An 18,055-nucleotide genomic window follows, 5' to 3' on the forward strand; every position below is an offset into this window, starting at 1 on the left:
TAAATTTGCACACATAGGTGAATACAGCACAAGATCTGAACATGTTAACACTTAATAAATGTTAGTTATAAATAATATTATTGCTGTGGGTATTGTTATTATTACTATTAGAATGAAAAGCAAAGGGAACTATTAATAGTAAAATCATCAAAGTGATTTTGACATGCTGGAATTTTAGGAACAGAAGATTTCTATTGCCAAGGTCCAGAAAGTCCCTTCAGCTTCACCTTCCTTCAGGAATAACATGGGATATTCCCTAATCTCAGGCATCTACCACCCACTGAAATAGACTTGAGGACCCAAGGGGAATAATCAGTGAGGAAAGTTTCTTGCTGGCAAATTTCTCACTCACTGCAAAAATCTTAAGCCAATGTCCCCATTGCTAGGATGGTGGCTTTATGTTCTAGAACTGCAAGGCTACCTCCTCAAGCTTTGAGCCCTGTGAGGAAAGTTTTTTAAGGTTCGGTGTTGAATTCAAATTCAAAGTTGTCTTTTCCGAGCATGCTATTGCTTTTTCAAGTTATGAGTAATCTTGAGACTCATTTCCAGTAAAGGATCGAGTTCTATGAGGAGAAAAAAGAAAGAAAACCACCAGAAAAGTGTGGTCCAAGGTGTTTTTTATTAAAAGTGTGGTCCTCAAAAGATAGCATTGGAGCCAGGCATAATGGCACATGCCTGTGGTTACAGTAGATTGGGAGGATGAGGCAGGAAGATTACCAGTTTGAGACCAGTCTGGATAATTTGTAAGACCCTGTCTCAAAATACAAAAATAATAATGGATTGGAAATGTAACTCAGAAAGAGAGCATGCCTGGGTTTAATCTCCAGAATGAATGAATGAATAAATAAATAAAGATAGCATTGGCATCCTAGGAAAGAAATGTGGAATCTCAGACTTTCTATCAAAATTTGCATTTTGATAAAACCTGCTGGTGGTACATATATTCTTTGAAGTTTGAGAAGGACTAGACTAGGACTCTCCACTTGCCTCTCAGGTAACTCCTACCAGCTATTACTAAGCAGCACAGTGACTGTTATAGCAGGGGAGTCGCTGCATTCAGATTCAGGAATGTTTACCCTGCAGGGAGACATCTGATTGCTTAACAAATTCCCTTACTCACTTTTCTCTATCCTCCTGGCTTTCCACTCTCTCTAGCGCACGCCCTTTCTTTTCCTTTCTTTTTCCTCTCATTTTCTCTCTTACCCTGCAGGGAGACAGATTCAGGAACGTTCCCTGGTCTGAGGTCTAAAGAAACCAGAGGACATTTAGGAAGAAAAAAGAACCCCTGACGGGAGGAGAAGACTAACTAACCTTACTCCACTTTTAAACTATTTACACCTCTGTAATTTCAGGTATTATTCCTGGCTGTTTAACTGTCATCCAAGTTTCCTTGGAAAGTGCTAAAGACCAAGGTCTTTCTCCTAAATCCTGAGGCTGTCAGTGTCCCTGAATGATACCTAAAACAAAAGGGAAGAGAGTCAGAATGTTAAAGAAAGCTCTCCAGGCTGCAAGTTGGGTCCTGTATGTTTAGCCAAATTCTCCATGCCAGTTCCTGGACACCTGTCTTCAGTTGTTAAACTGAGAAGTCATAATCTCAAATGCCAAACTTAGATCCTTTGCTTGGAGTCAAACTTGTAGACCACAGTACAGAAGACAATAAATCACCTTCTTCAGGAGATGGAAACAAACTCACCTGTGCTTTTGCACTTTGCATTCCCATAGAGTATTTTAAACCAGTAACTAACAACAATCATAGTAAAAACAAATTCCCAGATTCCTGGGCCTGAGGCTACCAGTCACTTTCATTAATGTTTTACCTTTGTACCTACAGATACAAAATACACTTTAAAAATAAATAAAATAAGGTGACTTCTCAAAAGCTGAGCAGGAAAGCAAAATGAGTATCAATAAATTTGGAGTTTAGAGTCATACTGTGAGAATCATGACTCTGATTACTTCAGTATTTAGGTTAGTCTAAAGAAAAATATTAAATCTCAAGAACAAAAATCAATGTCTACATTCACAAAGCCCTCTCTGGAAAAGGGACCTCTACCCACAGTCACATGAATATTAAGTAAATTTATATTCTTACATTAGCATCCTTCTCTCAAACACTATCCAGTATATATTTAAGGGAAAAACAAACCTCACCCAATCAGTCCCAAGTTTATTATGAGTGGGAGAAGAAAGCATTTGAGCATATATACATATGGTTTTGCTGGCTTCTAAGGAAGGACACAATTTTAGACATTTCCTCTTTTTTTAGACCCTTTTTCTCTCTAATCTTCAGTGTGTTAGAAACCAGATTTAAAGCAATGCAGATGATCATCAGTCTTATAAAAGAAGTTAAATAAAAGTCTTCCCCATTAGAAAACTACTACCTTTTTGACAAAGTGAATGCCATGTGTTGAAAACCAGCTGCTCCCAGAGATACCACTGAGTCTGCTACTAGCTGTGTGCTAACTCCTTGGGTCCTAAGACTTTCCTACATCCAGTTTGGTTTTCTGGCTTATGCTCAAATAGGCATGTATTAGGTAAGTTACACAGGCTGCATATTAACAGTATGCTTTATGCACACACAAATTGCCTGAAGGATTTATTTTGTATTCAGGATTAGCCATCAACTCTAGAGTCTTTTATTTTTTATGTCACAGCATCTTTAAAGGGAATTTCTGTTGCTTTGATACTTGGCATTGCTGCTGCCTTGGGGAACTCTCTTGTTCTGGCTAAAGATTTGGCAACTTGTAGAGTTTACAGCAACTTGGGGAACCTGATATCTTTCTTTTCAATGTTTCACTTTTTAAGGAGGTAGGAAAAAGTCAATATAACCAAAGTTTTGCATTTGGAATGATGATAGCAAGGGGTCAGTTCTTCTCTATGGGGACCCAGACTACAGATAGCATGATGAGACCTCAGAGAAGGAAAGTCATGAAAGAGTGGACCTTACCAAGCTGTAAACAATTGTTACTGGCTGAAATTCCTTATGGTGCCTGTGCTTCATGTCAGCTCTCGTTGAAGTTATGTGGTCTCATTTTTTATTCAGCACCCTTAGTTGAGGATGTCTTTGCAGCCAGAACTAGAGTGCTCATGCAAAATTCCAGAGTTCATCTCTTTTCCATTAATAGTGCACAGAAACAATAATGACATGAAGGTCACTATTTTCAAAGTTGGAAACAAGACTTCCTATTTCCAGTGATGTTGCAAACTCTAAGGAGTAGCTATGGCAACAGTGTAAGAAATCATGAATTACCTACTCAAGGTCACTTGTCTAGTTCATGACTTAAAAAAAAATAAAAGGAATAACTTTGCCAAAGCAAAAGGAAGAAGTTAGTTAAAGACTGTGGGTATGACAAAACCCGGCATGAATATATCGATGCAGATCCTCCAGCTGTCATACCTTGTTAGATCCTGCACAAGGTTGGGACTACATTCTTCTTGGCAAAGCTGGGGACATCTGTTCCTGTGTCTGCAGGAATAGTGTGGAGTGGTATGAAAAGTACTGAACTACAAGTACAAACTTGGTGAATTAGCGACCCAAGTGATTTTGCAGAGTAAGTATTTGGGTCTCAATCTATCTGAAAAATGAGGTTGTTCACAACTGCTCTACTTATCTCTCCAGGTGATGAGAAGTATAACAGAATTGATCGTGCGCACGCGCGTGCTCAGTTACCTGAGTAAAGGCCGCACAACACCGCCTTTGTGTTGAGAAATTTATTGAGTTGCAGGGTGAGAGCTGAGGCGCTACATCAAAACCCACCCACCCTCTGCACTGCAACTGAACAGGAAAACCAAGCTCCAGCCACTGGGCCCACTTTTCCTTTTCTCATCCCCAGCAATTAGGGCAGAAGAGCGAGCCCCGGCTGTCTCCAAGGAGCTGTGGTTCCCTGTGCGCCTAAAGCGGCTTCTACGCCATAAACTGGTCTTCCCCCGCCCCCCGCAACCCTCTCCAAGAACACACCCAGCTGTGTTAAGAGGCCCCTAGCGCTCTTCAGGTGCGATCAATACTTCCTCTCGAGCTTCCGGGCGCTGGGCCCAAGCGCGCAGCCTCTCCAAAGTCTCTGTACCGCCCCACTCATCGCCGCGTTGGTGTTGACATAATTAGACCAAATCTTGGGAGCAAAATAAATGTTCTGTTCGCCTTACAGCCAAACAGATGTTTACAATTCAAATGAAAGAAATACAAACGGCAGGGATTTTTTTCTCCCCTTCTTCATCTCCAGTGATCGCTCGTTTTTTTTTTTTTTCCCTGACACATTAAAAATGTGTAAGCGATTACGAGAGTTTCCTGTTCTTATTTGTTCTGCAGTTGCATTTCTGCGAGGTGCGCGTGTGAGCTGGGTGGGGTAGCATCATTCTCTTGGCTGCATCTCCTCTAGCCTTTCTCCCTTCTCAATACTCCTCCCCCCATGTGACCTCCTCCCCCAAGGCAGCAGATATTAATTGTGATCAAACCGCAAAGGGGTGGGTACTTAATTGGCATCTAGTTGGCCTTTGATGATGCCTCAGAAGCGGATTGTGCTCTTCGGAAGAGGGATACTCCGATTACAGGTATAACGGGATTACCATGGCTGAATAAATTCCTCCCAGTGCACATTCCAGGCAGAACAAAAGAAAGGGAGGTTTGCACCCAGGCAAAGGCTTGTTTAATGGTGGTGGTGTGTGTAATGGTGTGTGTGGAGGATTAATCTCCATTCCCCAATGCACAGAGTGCTATGGATTTTGGTGAGTTTTCAAGCAGTAAGGAAACGGGAGAGAAGATAGCAGACTATGGGAATGTAGGTCCCCTCCAAAGTCCAACAAATCAGGCCTCTGAGTCCTTTGATACATAAAGTTTAGAATTCATATATTCGAGATTGTACTTCAAATGTGTAGCCTCTGTTTGGCGGGAATAAGGAAGTAGGTGGGATTCAAAGTGTATTTCTGGATCATTCTCGCCCAAAGAATGAACCACAGGGATGAATTTTGGCGAGTTCCAGTAAGGAGAGATTCAGGGTAACTGCTCTCTACTAGGGGACAGGAGGAGCTGACAAGAGGAACAAGGCTTTCCACCCCTCGATTTTACCCTTTCCAAGAGCTGCCGAAACAGTCACTGATTCTTTCCAACCGGATTCCAAGGTTCAAGACCCTTTAAAAACTCAAAGCAGCCAGGAAAGGAACATCCTCCTGCTCAAGGAGTGTGTGAGCCGACACGAGTGCTGCAAAAAGGGAAAGCGTACAGTTCCATCCATCCTATTATTGGCAGACCGGGCGATTGAAGCTAAAGCAGAATTTCAAGGCAACAGTATTTAAAAAATTAAATCAGATCTGACAATGTTTGTCCTCAGCGTAAATGCCTCCGCCTCGGCGTGCCAGTCACCTCTAAGCGATCTGACAAACTCCAGCTCGCTTAAAACGTGCAGAGTTCAAATCATATTAATTCCCCAAAAATGTTTTGATTCAAAGTAGTTTGTATTTTGTGTAGCCACGGGCAATAGGGAAAGCGTTCCTGCCTGCCAGTGGCCGGGTCCGCTCCCTCTCCGCGTGGCCCAGAGGCTACAGCGGTATTTAAGCTTCTGAAATTAGCCTGGGGCTGCAAGGCAGAATGATCACAAAGCGAAACAAGGGCGCTTCCCCTCTTCACTTTTTTCATCCCCCTCGCTTTCTTTTTTTTTTTATTTTTTTTATTTTTTTTCGTTTGCCATCCCGATTTCACAAAAGAGACCAGGGCCAAAATGTCACTTTCTACCCACATATGGAAAGGCTGAGTTCTCATCTCACCTCTATTCTCATCTGAAGGCCACAGTCCCCTATCCAATTGAAACCCTACCCTGCGATTCCAATCTGGATCCATTCATTATCAGCTTCATCATCATCATCATCGTCGTCGTCGTCACCATCAACATTGTTCACTTATTATTAACTAGTCGGAGCGAGAAATGAAAGACACCAGCCACTGACAAAGGGAGGGGAGTGGGGTGGGGCGGTAAGGAAATCTCAGAAGATTCACCAGGAAAAGAAAAGTGAATTTTCCTTGCTTGCTTCCTTCCTTGCTTCCTTCCTTCCGTTTTTTTTTTTTTTAATGATTAAAAACATAGACGACTCCTGTAAATAGAAGCCTCATTTCTTCAAGAGATGCCTTTTGAAACCCAGTATCTGAATATTCAACGAAGGCAAAGCTCCACTCTGTACGTACAACATTAATATGATCTCTGCAGAATTTGCTACTCAGAAATATTAACATATCAAAGCCAACGCCCGAGGCGAAAGAAGCTATCGATACGCGAGCACAGGGTAAAGTAAAGATTATTGGTTCTGATGGTTGGAGTGGAGGAGCTGCGGGCAAAATCGCGCACACCATTAACCGAGAGTGAGCGCGCAGGGAGCTGCGCCTCGGAGGCGGTGGCAAATATTTTATCTAGGTGGTAATTACCTTGCTGATGACTCCTCTTCACGCATTTTTTGGATATCAGGCTCTCATTACAGGCCAAAAAACAATGTTTCCTACTTAACCAAGTGAATAAGAAAAAGACCATGTTGCTCTTTACCAAGTGGCCAAATTTAAGACTAACTAATGGCCCCCAACCCTCCTCTGTTGCAAATCAGGATAGCTTCTCAATGATGAACCCATGTAAACTACATAGGCATGTATCTTTCTTCAAGAAAAACATGGGGGGGCGTCTTTGAAAGTGAGATTTATTTTTCTTGACAAGTAAATTCTTTATATCACTGGAGATGCAAATTTATCCAAGAATTTGGCAAGAAAGAGAAAGCAGTAGAAAAGTTGTACTTTTCAAGAAATCCTGTTTTTATATGGAGAAATACCTGTAAAGCATGGATAGGAAAAGAAACACATTCTCATCTAAGCTGTAAGATAACCCTGGGTTAGTATGAGGGGCTGCAGAAAAGCAGAGGGCTGGAATTAGTGTCCTCCTGATTTTTGATGAATAAAACTGACCTGAGCTATTGATATTTAGAGTTCTGTTCATAACTGTGCCCATAGAGATAAGGGGCTTCCTAAGAATTTCTCTAAAAATAGAGAGTTCTGAGATAAGAGCAGGGCAGGGTCTGATAAAATATATACCCCTTCCTTGACATCCACTTTTAAATGGTCATGAATATTGATAGTTTCAGAGTAAACTGATACATATAGATGCACATCTTCCAGGGTTCAAACAGGTTAATTGGCCTTTCTCTAAGACATGAAAATGAAATAAACTGGCAGCTAAATTTTGAATTATTCGAAGTGGGGGATTAAGGTTTTGTCTAACAATACGGACATAAACATCAGGTGACATCTCCTTTCTCTTTGGAGTTATGCTGTTCAACAAAATCAATGTTTTTGTTTAAAAGAGCAAATTAAGAGATGATTTTTTAAATGTGAAAAAATAGGTATAGAATTCTACAAGAAAAATAAATTTCTGTGACTCTGATAGGACAGCAGCTTGCACCTTGTAGATAACTAAAATCTTTTGCATTTCTTAGGAGAATGGTAAGGGGTGAGGGGTTGTCTAAATCTTTCTCTGGCAATTCAACTGATTCCACACCAGAGTCCTCCCAGGCTTCTTTCCTCGGTCTTGAATAATCTCCACCCTCTGTCAGCTATTGTGCAATAGGATGTAATTTTCAAGCATTCGAAAAGGCAATCTTAGTACGGAACTGCAAGGAAAAACTGCAGTAGCGAGAGCTCAGCTCTCTGAGGAGCCGGCTCCCGTCACTAATTAGTGGCGCTGTCCTTCAGCACCACCGACATCTCCGTGCGCCCAGAGCGCTGGGCCTCACCTTTAGTTTTGCCCGCCCCAAATGATCCCAGTCAGCACGTCTCACGGGTCCCCCTTTTTATTGTGTAGTTTTTACCTACCCAACAGTGTGTATGTTTAATTTTCATATTCACTAGTCTTGGGCCTATTTCATATCATTACAATATGACTGAATACTGGCCTGACTGACAAGCTTAATAAACCTCATTAAAAACAAACACAAAAACAAACAAACAAACAAATAACCGTGCAGAGAAATATCAGTAATTAAAAAAATAGTTTTAAATCTCTGAAAGGTGAAACAAGTGGTGAATAGCTCTTTTCAATTTAACATAAACTCCAACTATATACTACAGGAACAGTCAAGTTTGAAAAGTAAAACGCCCTTTGTTTTCTTTCCTCCTGAATTTAAATGTTCACATTGAATATTGGTTTGTAAGATCTACAGTTCAAGCACAAAAGAATCTACTGCTTTCTACCAGCACATGTCTCTCTTCAGAAAAATCAAATTATTCAAGATGTTTTGAAAGAAAGAGTCACTAGAGCACATTTATTTGGTACCATCAGAAGTGACTCAGTCTTAGTGGTTTGGTTACTAAAGACAACTGTGGCCCTGGAGCAGGAATTAGTCTGGTGACATAGGCCATGTCTTATTAATTCGTATGAAGTTGGGATAACAGCTGTCCCTCTTGCCTTGTGTGCTCCTTGGGTTACTCAGCATGCTAGAAAAATAAACTTCAGAGGCTCTGGGTACAGTAAGCATGGAAGCCAGCAAAATCTGCACTGCCTTGAGGCCCTGTGAATGTCATAGTTCAAAATCTTTTGTCAAAATGGGAACATCTGAGATGCAGTCCCCTTCAGTGCATGAACTGAAAGCAACAGCTCTCTCCTCTCCTCTCGCCTTCCCCCCACCTTCCAATTCCATGGGTAACTCTGGATTCAGATGTTTTCCTCAACAGATGGGAACAAGAAAGCTTTATCCGGTACAGTTAACACTACCTCCTCCTCCCACCCTTCCTTAAAGAAAGAAATGTTCTGAACATTTAGAAAATAAGGCAGCTACGATATTGGTGTTTCATTAGCCTCCTCTAAAGCCTCAATGGTCTAGCCTTTCACAGAATCCCTCAAAGCCTCAAGCTAACACCATCACCTCAAAACTCAGGCTGTGCTGGCACATTAGAGCTAAAAGAGACCAGAAATTCTGCTTCAGGATGTGGTATTGATGATGGGGGAAGGAAGTGTGAAAAGTTGGGGTTTTGTTTTTCAGTCCCCCTCCCCTCTAACTTTGATTCTGTCGCTGTTCTGTGAGGAGCAGCAGATATTGCCTAGCACAAGTCTTTTGGGCTTTGCCTGTGTTTCAAGCCTCAATGGAAGAAAGAAAAATGTTAAATGTAAATATGCCCACATGGAACTGAATAAATAACTAAGAATAATGTTTTCTTTATGGGTAGACAAGAATTTGATGCTTAAAACCACACCAGATCTTCAAAACAAAGTAACAAATAAGAGGAGAATGTTTAGAGTAAAATGTTCTTACCTCTTCTTATCACTCCACCTTGGCCATTAAGAACGAGCCCACACTGGGCTTCCACAGAGCCCTTAATAAAAGAAAAATAACATAAAATCACTGAGATATGATAGGTATGATCATGTGAGTAGTCTTCCAGACTGGTCCATACCTCAACCCTTTCTCAAAAGACCTGTGAAGCGACCATTGAGCTAAGACAAGCTTGCAGGAAACGATTTTAAGAAAAAAAAATGCAAGAAAACCACAATCTAAAAGTTGTATAAATTTTAAGGTATGCATTTTATATTACTGTACAATATTGTACTTCAAAGTGCCTGAGAGTCTTTCATGTTGGCATCAGAGAATGAGAAACCCTTTGAGTCTCCATCAAGGCACATAGAATATATATACAGAGAGTGTACTCAGCACTTTATGAGGGGAGAAAATTTACCTAGAGATCAAGTCAGGGGTTGTGGGTTTCTTGAAGCACACAGGAGCTATTTCACATGCAGGATTCAAGATATGTATGCCAGGGTTCTGTTTTACCCCCAAAGTAGGAACATTCTCTAATGCTACCCCAAATGGACCTTATGGAGGAATACCTTCAGGTTCAGTCACTATAGCTCTTCACTTGAGTTGGAAAGGTGGAAAGGATTTGCTGATTTTTGATTACAAAAAATAATTTTTTTTTCTGCATCTGTCTTTTTTTACTGACTCAAAATGTGTTAAAGGCTCATTTTCCTTTACAAACAAACGAGGTATTGGACATGAAAGAGGCCTTGAAGGGTGTTAACCTACCCAACAGCCCGTGAAGAGTTAAGTAATGCGGAGAGAGTCGGTGCATAATAAAAACCCACTTTACAAAACAACCTTTACAGCCCTGGCTCCCTTTTGCCTCCCCATTTTCACCATATTGAGGCAGGCCTGTAAGACCCCCCTTTTCAACCTACTCACCAGCTCTTTCTTATTTTAAATGTTCTGCCTTAAAGTGATTATCAAATCAATATGAAAAAAAAAAACTTGGAGACTGAGCATAAATTAAAGCGGTGATGGGAAAAGGTGTGACAGTTTTCTTTGTTGGCCATAGCAAATCTTTTTAGGGGACTCAAAGATGGAACTGAAGCCACAAGACTGTTTGCATCTGTTAGGCAGACTTAGACCGCCCTCCAAACCATTGGACTTTCACTTAAAATTCTGTGCAGGGAAAAGTATATTTACATTTGTTGCATTTGAAATGAGGCATATGCTGATGAATGTTTTAAAAAGGAAGAAATAAAAGGAGAGAGACGGGTTTCTCCCACACACTCCCTCCTCATTTCTTGTTTTAAATGTAGCTATGACTCTTTCTTTTTCATTCTGTCAACTTGGTTTGGGAAGAGTGGAAGAAAATAACTTGCCAAATTTACAAATCTGCTTCATAAAATTCACATACATGTGTGTATGTGTGTGTGTATACACACAGGCACATATTATAGATATATGTATCTATGTAAGTATATATATTTTTATCATACACCATACCCTGTTTCATCTTGTGTCTTAGAGTGTTTCCCTCTTTAGTATGAGTAATATCACCTTAGTATGAATAATAAAAAAAGAAAAGAGAGAATGACTATGTAGAAAAGAGACTGAAGAAAAGATTTCAAAATATCCAAAATGTTGAAGTAAAGGGCGTTGAAGTTCTTTCTCCAAGAGAGTGAATCACTTTCCCTCCCACTCTGTAAAGATGTTTATTTTCTTGGAAGAAATGAATCTTGGTCTCTTCACTTAACAAACTTTACCCCCTCATAAGTAAAACATGTTGTTTGGTCGGATGACATTGCATAAATGACCAGTTGAATGGCACTAAGTCGAAAATTGGATAAACTACGGTGTCCTTTTGCACAGGATTCTTTCTTTGTCTGGTACTTGCAAATGTTCTAATCCCCTCTTTTGAAAAATGCCCTGCTTTGTGCCTAGCACAGAAAAAAAATTTGTACAGATACAAAAAAATCAGCAGCAGACGTGGCTATTAAAAGAAGTAAATAGGTTTTAGTTGAGCTAAGCATTGAATGGCAGATTTTTTTCCCTCTTGAGACATAAGGGGATCCTTGTGTAAAATGTAAAAATGCCCTGAGCGTATAAAATTATTTTGTGAATATATGTGTAGAAAGTCAAGGTTTACGGAGCCAAATCTTTTTTCTTGCATGTAGATCTTTCAACTATGGCCTTTTGTTGGAACTGTAAGGGCTTTCACTTTAATTTAAAAATAATCCCTTGCTCAGAGGTATAGAAGGGGGAAAGATTTTCTGTGCGCAACAAGGGATCTCTTACGTCTCCAACGTATGCTCTTGGAATATCTCCCCACTGTTCTGTAGAGTGGGGAGAAGTTGGTCAGCTTTGTGCACACTGAAAAAGTGGGTAGTCACAGGTAGAGCTGCACTTTCTGCTAAAGAAGCTACAAATTTGGGTTTTCTGAATTCTTGTTGCAGATATTTGTGGGCTTAGTTGTCTTAAATGCGCCTCAGATAATACGATTGAATAATTATAGATTCTATTGTTGGCAAAGAATGTACAAAAATGTTAAGAAAGTAGGAGAGAGATCATCGAATTGAGTTAGGTTTTCACAGCGTCTGAATTCCTTCCAGCAATTTTCTTTTTCCCTCTCTTCCTTCCTTTCCACTCCCATCTTCCTTTCCTTCCCTTTCTCCCTTCCTTCCTCTTTCTTGTACTTCCTTGACTCGCTTTCTCTATTTCCTTATTTCTGTCTTTTTAAGGATTTCATCTTAAGCAAAATATAATGGGATGAAGAGGGAAAAATAAAGATGTGAGTCATCCAACAGGGCTGTAAATCTGGGTAAACACGAGGCACAGAGAATTAGACGAAATGCTACAACTGGCAAAGTGCGTTGTGCAGATTCTTTCATTGGGATTGATTTTCGAGGTTTTCATTTGCGGTTTCTTACTTTACATAGCAATCTAGTGTTTGATGAAACTTTACTCTAGCTCAGTGTTGCATCAATTTCCCAAGCACAAACGAGCTTCCTTCCCCCATCCATAGTAAGATCACCACAAGCTCCGTTGGGGGACAAGCTCCTGTAACAGGATTGTAGCCCCGACCTTGTAAAGTATGGAAACTGAGGGTGCGATTGGTCATCAACTCATCGGGTCTTATTCTGAGTTCAGTTCACTCAAACCCAGCCTCCCTGATCTCCCCCACCCATCCGCTCAGGGTCAGAAATGTGGATTCACAAAAGACTTCTGTGATTACTGGCCGAAGGTAGGGGCCGCAGCTAGCCGGACTAACGCGCGTTTAGGTGAAATGCCTGGATCCAATGAGAGGGACAGAATGGGCATACTCCTCCTCTAATTGTTTTGATAACTTTCCGTGTGGAGTGTGTGTGTGTGTGTGTGTGTGTGTGTGTGTGTGTGTGTGTGTGTGAGAGAGAGAGAGAGAGAGAGAGAGAGAGAGAGAGAGAGAGAGAGAGAGAGAAGAGACTTACAGAGTATTAATGGAGCGGGAGGGGGAGGGCAAAGAGGGGAGGGCGCAGACAAATTCCCTGCATGCTTATTTACCTGCAAGTCGTCTGCTCCCGCGGCGGCCAGCCCCAGGCTGGGCCCTGGCAGGAGTCTTTGATCTGGGTGCATTCCATACTGAGAGCCATGGCTCATGAGGGACAGGTCGTGGCGGCGGTAGGCATCGAGGCAGCCCAGCTCCCGCCTCTGCTCGTCCAGGCAGGAGGACTTGAGCGCCCGCGCATTGTGCAGGTTAATAAAGTCGGTGGGCTCCCCGTGGTGGATCTGCTGGTAGTACTGTTGCGAGTGGTGGAGTGAGTTCAGAGAGTAGGCGTCGGGGGTGACCGCCGGGTGGCTGTGCTGAAACTCGTAATGGAAAGACTGGTGATGGAGCGGGGTGTACTGGTGGTTAGTGGAGAAGTAGGGGGACGCAAACTCGGTGCCGGTGGTAGAGTAAGTTAGAGGAGAGGAGGAGGAATAGGCGACAGTGGAATTGGCTACGGACTCCAGACAGCCAAGCTGCATCAAACGGTAGCTGTTTGATCCGTCGTGACGTATCTGGAAGGAAGAGGGAGAAAAGGGAGAGCAGAAAAACTTGAGGTTTGTCATTTTGCAACCACGGCGCCACTCTCCCAGAGCCTGGACCTCTCTTTGGCTCTCCAAGGAGAGCGAGTAAGCAGGGCTCGGGCAGAGCGGCAGCCGGGGCTCAGCGCCTTTGCCAGAGAGCCTTGGCGAACAGGCGAACTGGGGGTGGGCGGCCTCGTCCTCACAGTCGAGAGAGCGGGAAAAAAAAAAAATCCCCCACCCTATATAGGTGCGGGCGACATCACACACGCACACACACGCACACACATACACACACCAGCCCCTGCTCAACTTGTACAGGGAACTGGGCGTTGGGAGCCAGGTTTGCAACTGACTCCGGGGACACCAGGAGCAGAAGAGAGTCCACACGCATAAAGTGCTGCCTCGCGCCCAGCCACTCCAACCAGATCCCAACACCGAAAGTCTGCGCCCGTCCATGACAAGATGTTTGGCCAGGGTTATTCAAAATCATTGTCCATGTATTTTTTTTTTTTAAATCCAGTCTGCAAATCGTTCAACTTGCTCACTTTCTTAGCCATTTGGGGGAGGGAATCCGACCCACCTTCTCTGCTTCCCTTTCCTTGAATAAACCGGTTCCAAAAGGGGTGCGTTGTTCCCCCCCCCCCCATGTCCACCTACCGCCCCCCCATCAGTCCTTTTTCTTTGCCTTTCTGAGAATCCTTTCTCTGTCTCTATCTCTTTCTCCTCAGCAACCCCCCCCCCCCGTATTATTAGGATTATGTTTTCTCCCTCATTATGGCAAATGTTTCTTAACGTGGAAGAGTTGCCCTTCCTGGCGACAGATGTCATAACGAACTTTCTCCCCTTCCCTTCCTTAACTTCCCCTGAAAGCCAGATTATAATTAAACGTAACGGTCCAATATAGATTAGAGACAGGGAAGCTGCCGCCACCGCCGCCACCGCCGCCGCCGCCGCCACACACACGCGCGCTCACAAAAAAAAAAAAAAAAAAAAAGTAATAATACCTCAGCATCGTGGACTAGTCCCGGAAAGGTAGTTGACATGTTGGGTTTCCCAAAAGCTTACGATGCAATTTCCCCCTCCAAAAAAGAATCGGGAAAAAAATCCAAACTTCTTGTATTTTCCAATTTTTTTTTAAGGAAAAAAAATGTTCTATAGATAGAGATCTAAATTGTAATGGTTTTGCCCGGATCAGATAGCTCCTTGCCTCGTACCCACTTAAAAACCTGTAGGAACAAAATTTTCCCTCTGCACAAAAGCAGCTCCCTGGAACAGATTTTGTACTTGCTGAGTATTTCTTTGGCTGATGTCGTAGGTCCCTTGGTAATATAGAAGTTTTGAAAATTAAGCATCAGCACTGAGAACTGGGAGGACAATAGGCAGAAGAGATTTATCCCAGGAGACAAGGAATAAATATTGTATCTTCGCCTAATAAGGAACTGGAGGTTCTTTCAACATTTTTATCCATTTTTCCAACCCTTTATCATGCTTTTCTATACCGACTGAGGTGGGGACTCATCTCTGCGGAGAGCATTTGCACACATTTTATTGTAAAGAGAGAGAGATATAGCCCCAATATGTGTATATTAGAGATAGAAATATATATTAATTAAGCTCCTTTACATGGGTAAGTGTTCATTCCTATTGGCTCTACTTCCTGCATGCTGAGAGCTGGCTTTTTCCAACAAGCATCCGAATCAATTTTGCCTAGATTGGGGTATCTGCTTTCGCCCAAGTGAAAACAATACTGCTCTTCCCATATTTACATCAAATTTGGGTTCTTTCCCCCTTTTGAAAGGCTACACCAGGCGGTGGTTTACACTTTTCAGCAGCTTTTTAAAATAAATAACCATGATGGACAGTCCCAAGTTTCCATCATAAAGAAGTGGTGTAACTGGTAATGAATTTAGGGAAAATGCAAGAGAATAAAGACATGTGACAAGATTCTACACTTAGGTAAATATTGTCTTTTCAATCCCCAACCCAAAACATTTTCCTTCTCTTTTGTATTTTCCTTTTTCCCTTTTGTAATCAGTGTTGGTTGGAAGGTGTGTGGGGGGGGGGCTGTAAACCATTTAGAAGTAAACCAGGTATTTGAACACTATTACCCAAAATAACCCTTAAATGATTGTAGTTATATTTTACAAAAGAGGACAGGAAGGAGGCAGTGCACACACCTATCTCTATTTCTTTGGTGGATTTCTTGACTTTCAAACAGTTTTGAGCTTTAGTTTGTTCACAATTTAGCTTCCCCTACTAGATTGTCTAGTGCCTGCAGGGGGTGGCAGTGGCTATAAGCTGGCAAGACTGAGTCTTTGCAAGGTTTGTTCTCCACCCCTATTTCTTAAGAGAGAACTGACTGGCCCTACAGACTCATCTCAGAGATAGAAGGGGTAATTCAGTCTTAATTACCATTTCATTTGGTTAGCTTTTAAGTGTTTAAGCTGAGAAGGTGTCTTAATAATAAGCCGCAGGCAAACAGGCATGTGGCTTTTTTTTTTTTTTTTTTTTTTTTTTTTAGGTCGGGGGTTTGGGAGTGTTTATTAGGATCTACTCATGCAGGCTAACTGGGGCTGTCACTCATTGCTCTTTGCTTTATACAAATGGACAAAGGCACACGACAAGAATTGAAATGCATTGTCTGAAATGGAGATCCAAGATGCTTCAGTCCTTCACAGGGGTCAGCAGCCAACACTTGCTCCCTATTTCAGTGTACACCAGTCTCCCCCTACCTTCTTGGGATTCCATATTTTAGTCTAATGAAGTCAGGAGACTGGGAGGTCAGTGAGAATTATAAGGGAGAATGTCCAAATTGATCTTTAAGTAGGAGGGATAAGATAGGTGCTGTTGGCACTGAGGGGCTGAATCCTAAAGTGCTTGCATCAGAGTCTTTGTTTGCCAGGTCTAAGCCAGCCCTTCATAGCTTACCCAGAGAGGAAATAAATAATCTTTGTCCATAGGAGCTGGAGCCAGCCCCCATGACCTTTCCCTAAAAATCTCCAACCTTCAGAAAGTTCAAACCTCCCCGCAGAAGAATATGCAAGTTATCTTGTGAATGGTCAGATTCACTTTTCCTTGGTGGATGACATTGACATCCCAGTCAGTCCAAGCTCTAAAGGAAAAGGATGGCACCTTCTCAGTTATACTTCTTCCTCCCCAAACCCAAATGTAAGATATATCTTTATTAAAGGCAAAGGAACTTTCTCCTCTGGCTTCAGTCCAAGCAGCAGAGACTGTCCCCTGGGAACAACCAGGAGGCTCAGGACAAACTGGCTACCTGCTCTGCCTTCTGTCCCACTGTGTTTTCCTTGTCCAAGAAAGAACCACATGCCTCCCCTGCACTCAGATGATTTAGCCTTATAATACTCTCAGTAACAAGTCCTAACTTGAGCTGAGTACATCCTAGAGAATGACCTTCAGTTGCCCCCCAACCCCAATCTGAATGCATCCGGACATTATGGAGTTACAGGCAACTGTACCTCTTTATTCCACACCTTATTCTCACTCTCCTTTCCTGAGGTCTTTTAGGTACTCAGATAAAGAGAACCCAGGGTTTCATTAATTGTGTCCCTTGAACCCTTGGATTTGGAGAAAACTAAAGATCACAGAGAACAAGAAAAATTCTTTTTATTCGTACTTAAGGTAGATAAAACAGGAAGGATAAGTGTGTCCCTTTTACTTTGGGGATCTAGTTCATCAGGGTCCTCATCTTTGGAAGTAGTTTCTCCTGTTCCCATGTCCCAGACTACCCACACCAGCATCTGAACCTTAATGAAACTTCCCTTGGCCAACTGCTTCCTCCCACATCATCTCAACTTAAAAAAATAAAAAAAGCTGTTTCTCCCTGAAAGAAAAGTTGGGGAAATCATCCATGCCATATGCACACACTGGTCAGCGGTCCCTTCCATCTGCTCTGGGGTTGTTCAGCTCGCCCCTTTTGTAAAGAAATTTATTGAGGCAGGTGTGTGGTTTGGTGCCTTGTGTGTGATGTGCATGAACTGGATTTGTTTTTGTCAGACAGCTCTCCCACCTCTCTCTTCCATCCAATTAATAGTCTTGAGCAATTAATAAGTGCCATCTTGCTTGACCCAAAGACTGGGCTTTTCAGCAAAGTTAATTCCTCTTTCTCTGTTTTGCCCCTTTCCTGGAGAGTGATTGGCCACACATTCTCCAGCGGGTGGCGTAATTGAATTAACTAGCCACAGCATGTTGGAGACACAGCGGTGCCTGGGCCCCCCCACCCCAGCCATGGAAGAACTAGTGGTGTGTATTCTAGCCTCAGCCAGAGGCCAAGTCAATACTTGCCCACTCAAAATAGCCCACAAGAGCATGGAGAAGTCCTGCCACCCTGGCAGGGTAGAAGCCGGAATGGGTCTTCCTTTAGCACCTGGTACTCTACTTCTGTGCTTCAACACTCCAGGAGGGATTGTCCTTATGAAGTCACTTTAGGAATCTACTAAGAAATCTTTATACATGTCATTTTGTTTGGATTAGGGTCCAGAGCTAGAAGATAGTTTTTAAAAATTGTAGGCCCCTTTTCTGAGCTTCTAGGTTGTTACTGCAAGTCACTTCATCTTTGAACTAATCTCAAACATCTTCACTGAAAGGATCTGCTGCCCACTGCGAGGTTCGTGAACAATACCAGCCATCCTGAGCCTAGCCCTAGCTTTAATAAACATGTGTTCCTTAGGTTTGTTTTCCTTTTTGGCTACTTGCTTTTCCTCTGCTCCTGCAAATTGACTTAATTTGT

General features: G+C 42.4%; 1 protein-coding gene across 1 annotated transcript in view; it reads right to left on the bottom strand.

Moving 5' to 3' along the window:
- The window catches only part of Tfap2d (transcription factor AP-2 delta), a 49,853-nt gene extending 35,505 nt beyond the window's left edge, over positions 1–14,348 (bottom strand). The window contains exons 1-3 of the mRNA XM_047559574.1: positions 14,310–14,348; positions 12,799–13,296; positions 9,274–9,334 (exon numbers count right to left, since the gene is read on the bottom strand). Of these exons, the coding sequence (XP_047415530.1) occupies positions 9,274–9,334; positions 12,799–13,296; positions 14,310–14,348 (598 nt within the window). The remainder of the gene's footprint in view (positions 1–9,273; positions 9,335–12,798; positions 13,297–14,309) is intronic.
- Positions 14,349–18,055: the final 3,707 nt, after the last annotated feature.

This window comes from Sciurus carolinensis, chromosome 7 (assembly GCF_902686445.1).
Source record: "Sciurus carolinensis chromosome 7, mSciCar1.2, whole genome shotgun sequence".
Taxonomy (NCBI): domain Eukaryota; kingdom Metazoa; phylum Chordata; class Mammalia; order Rodentia; family Sciuridae; genus Sciurus; species Sciurus carolinensis.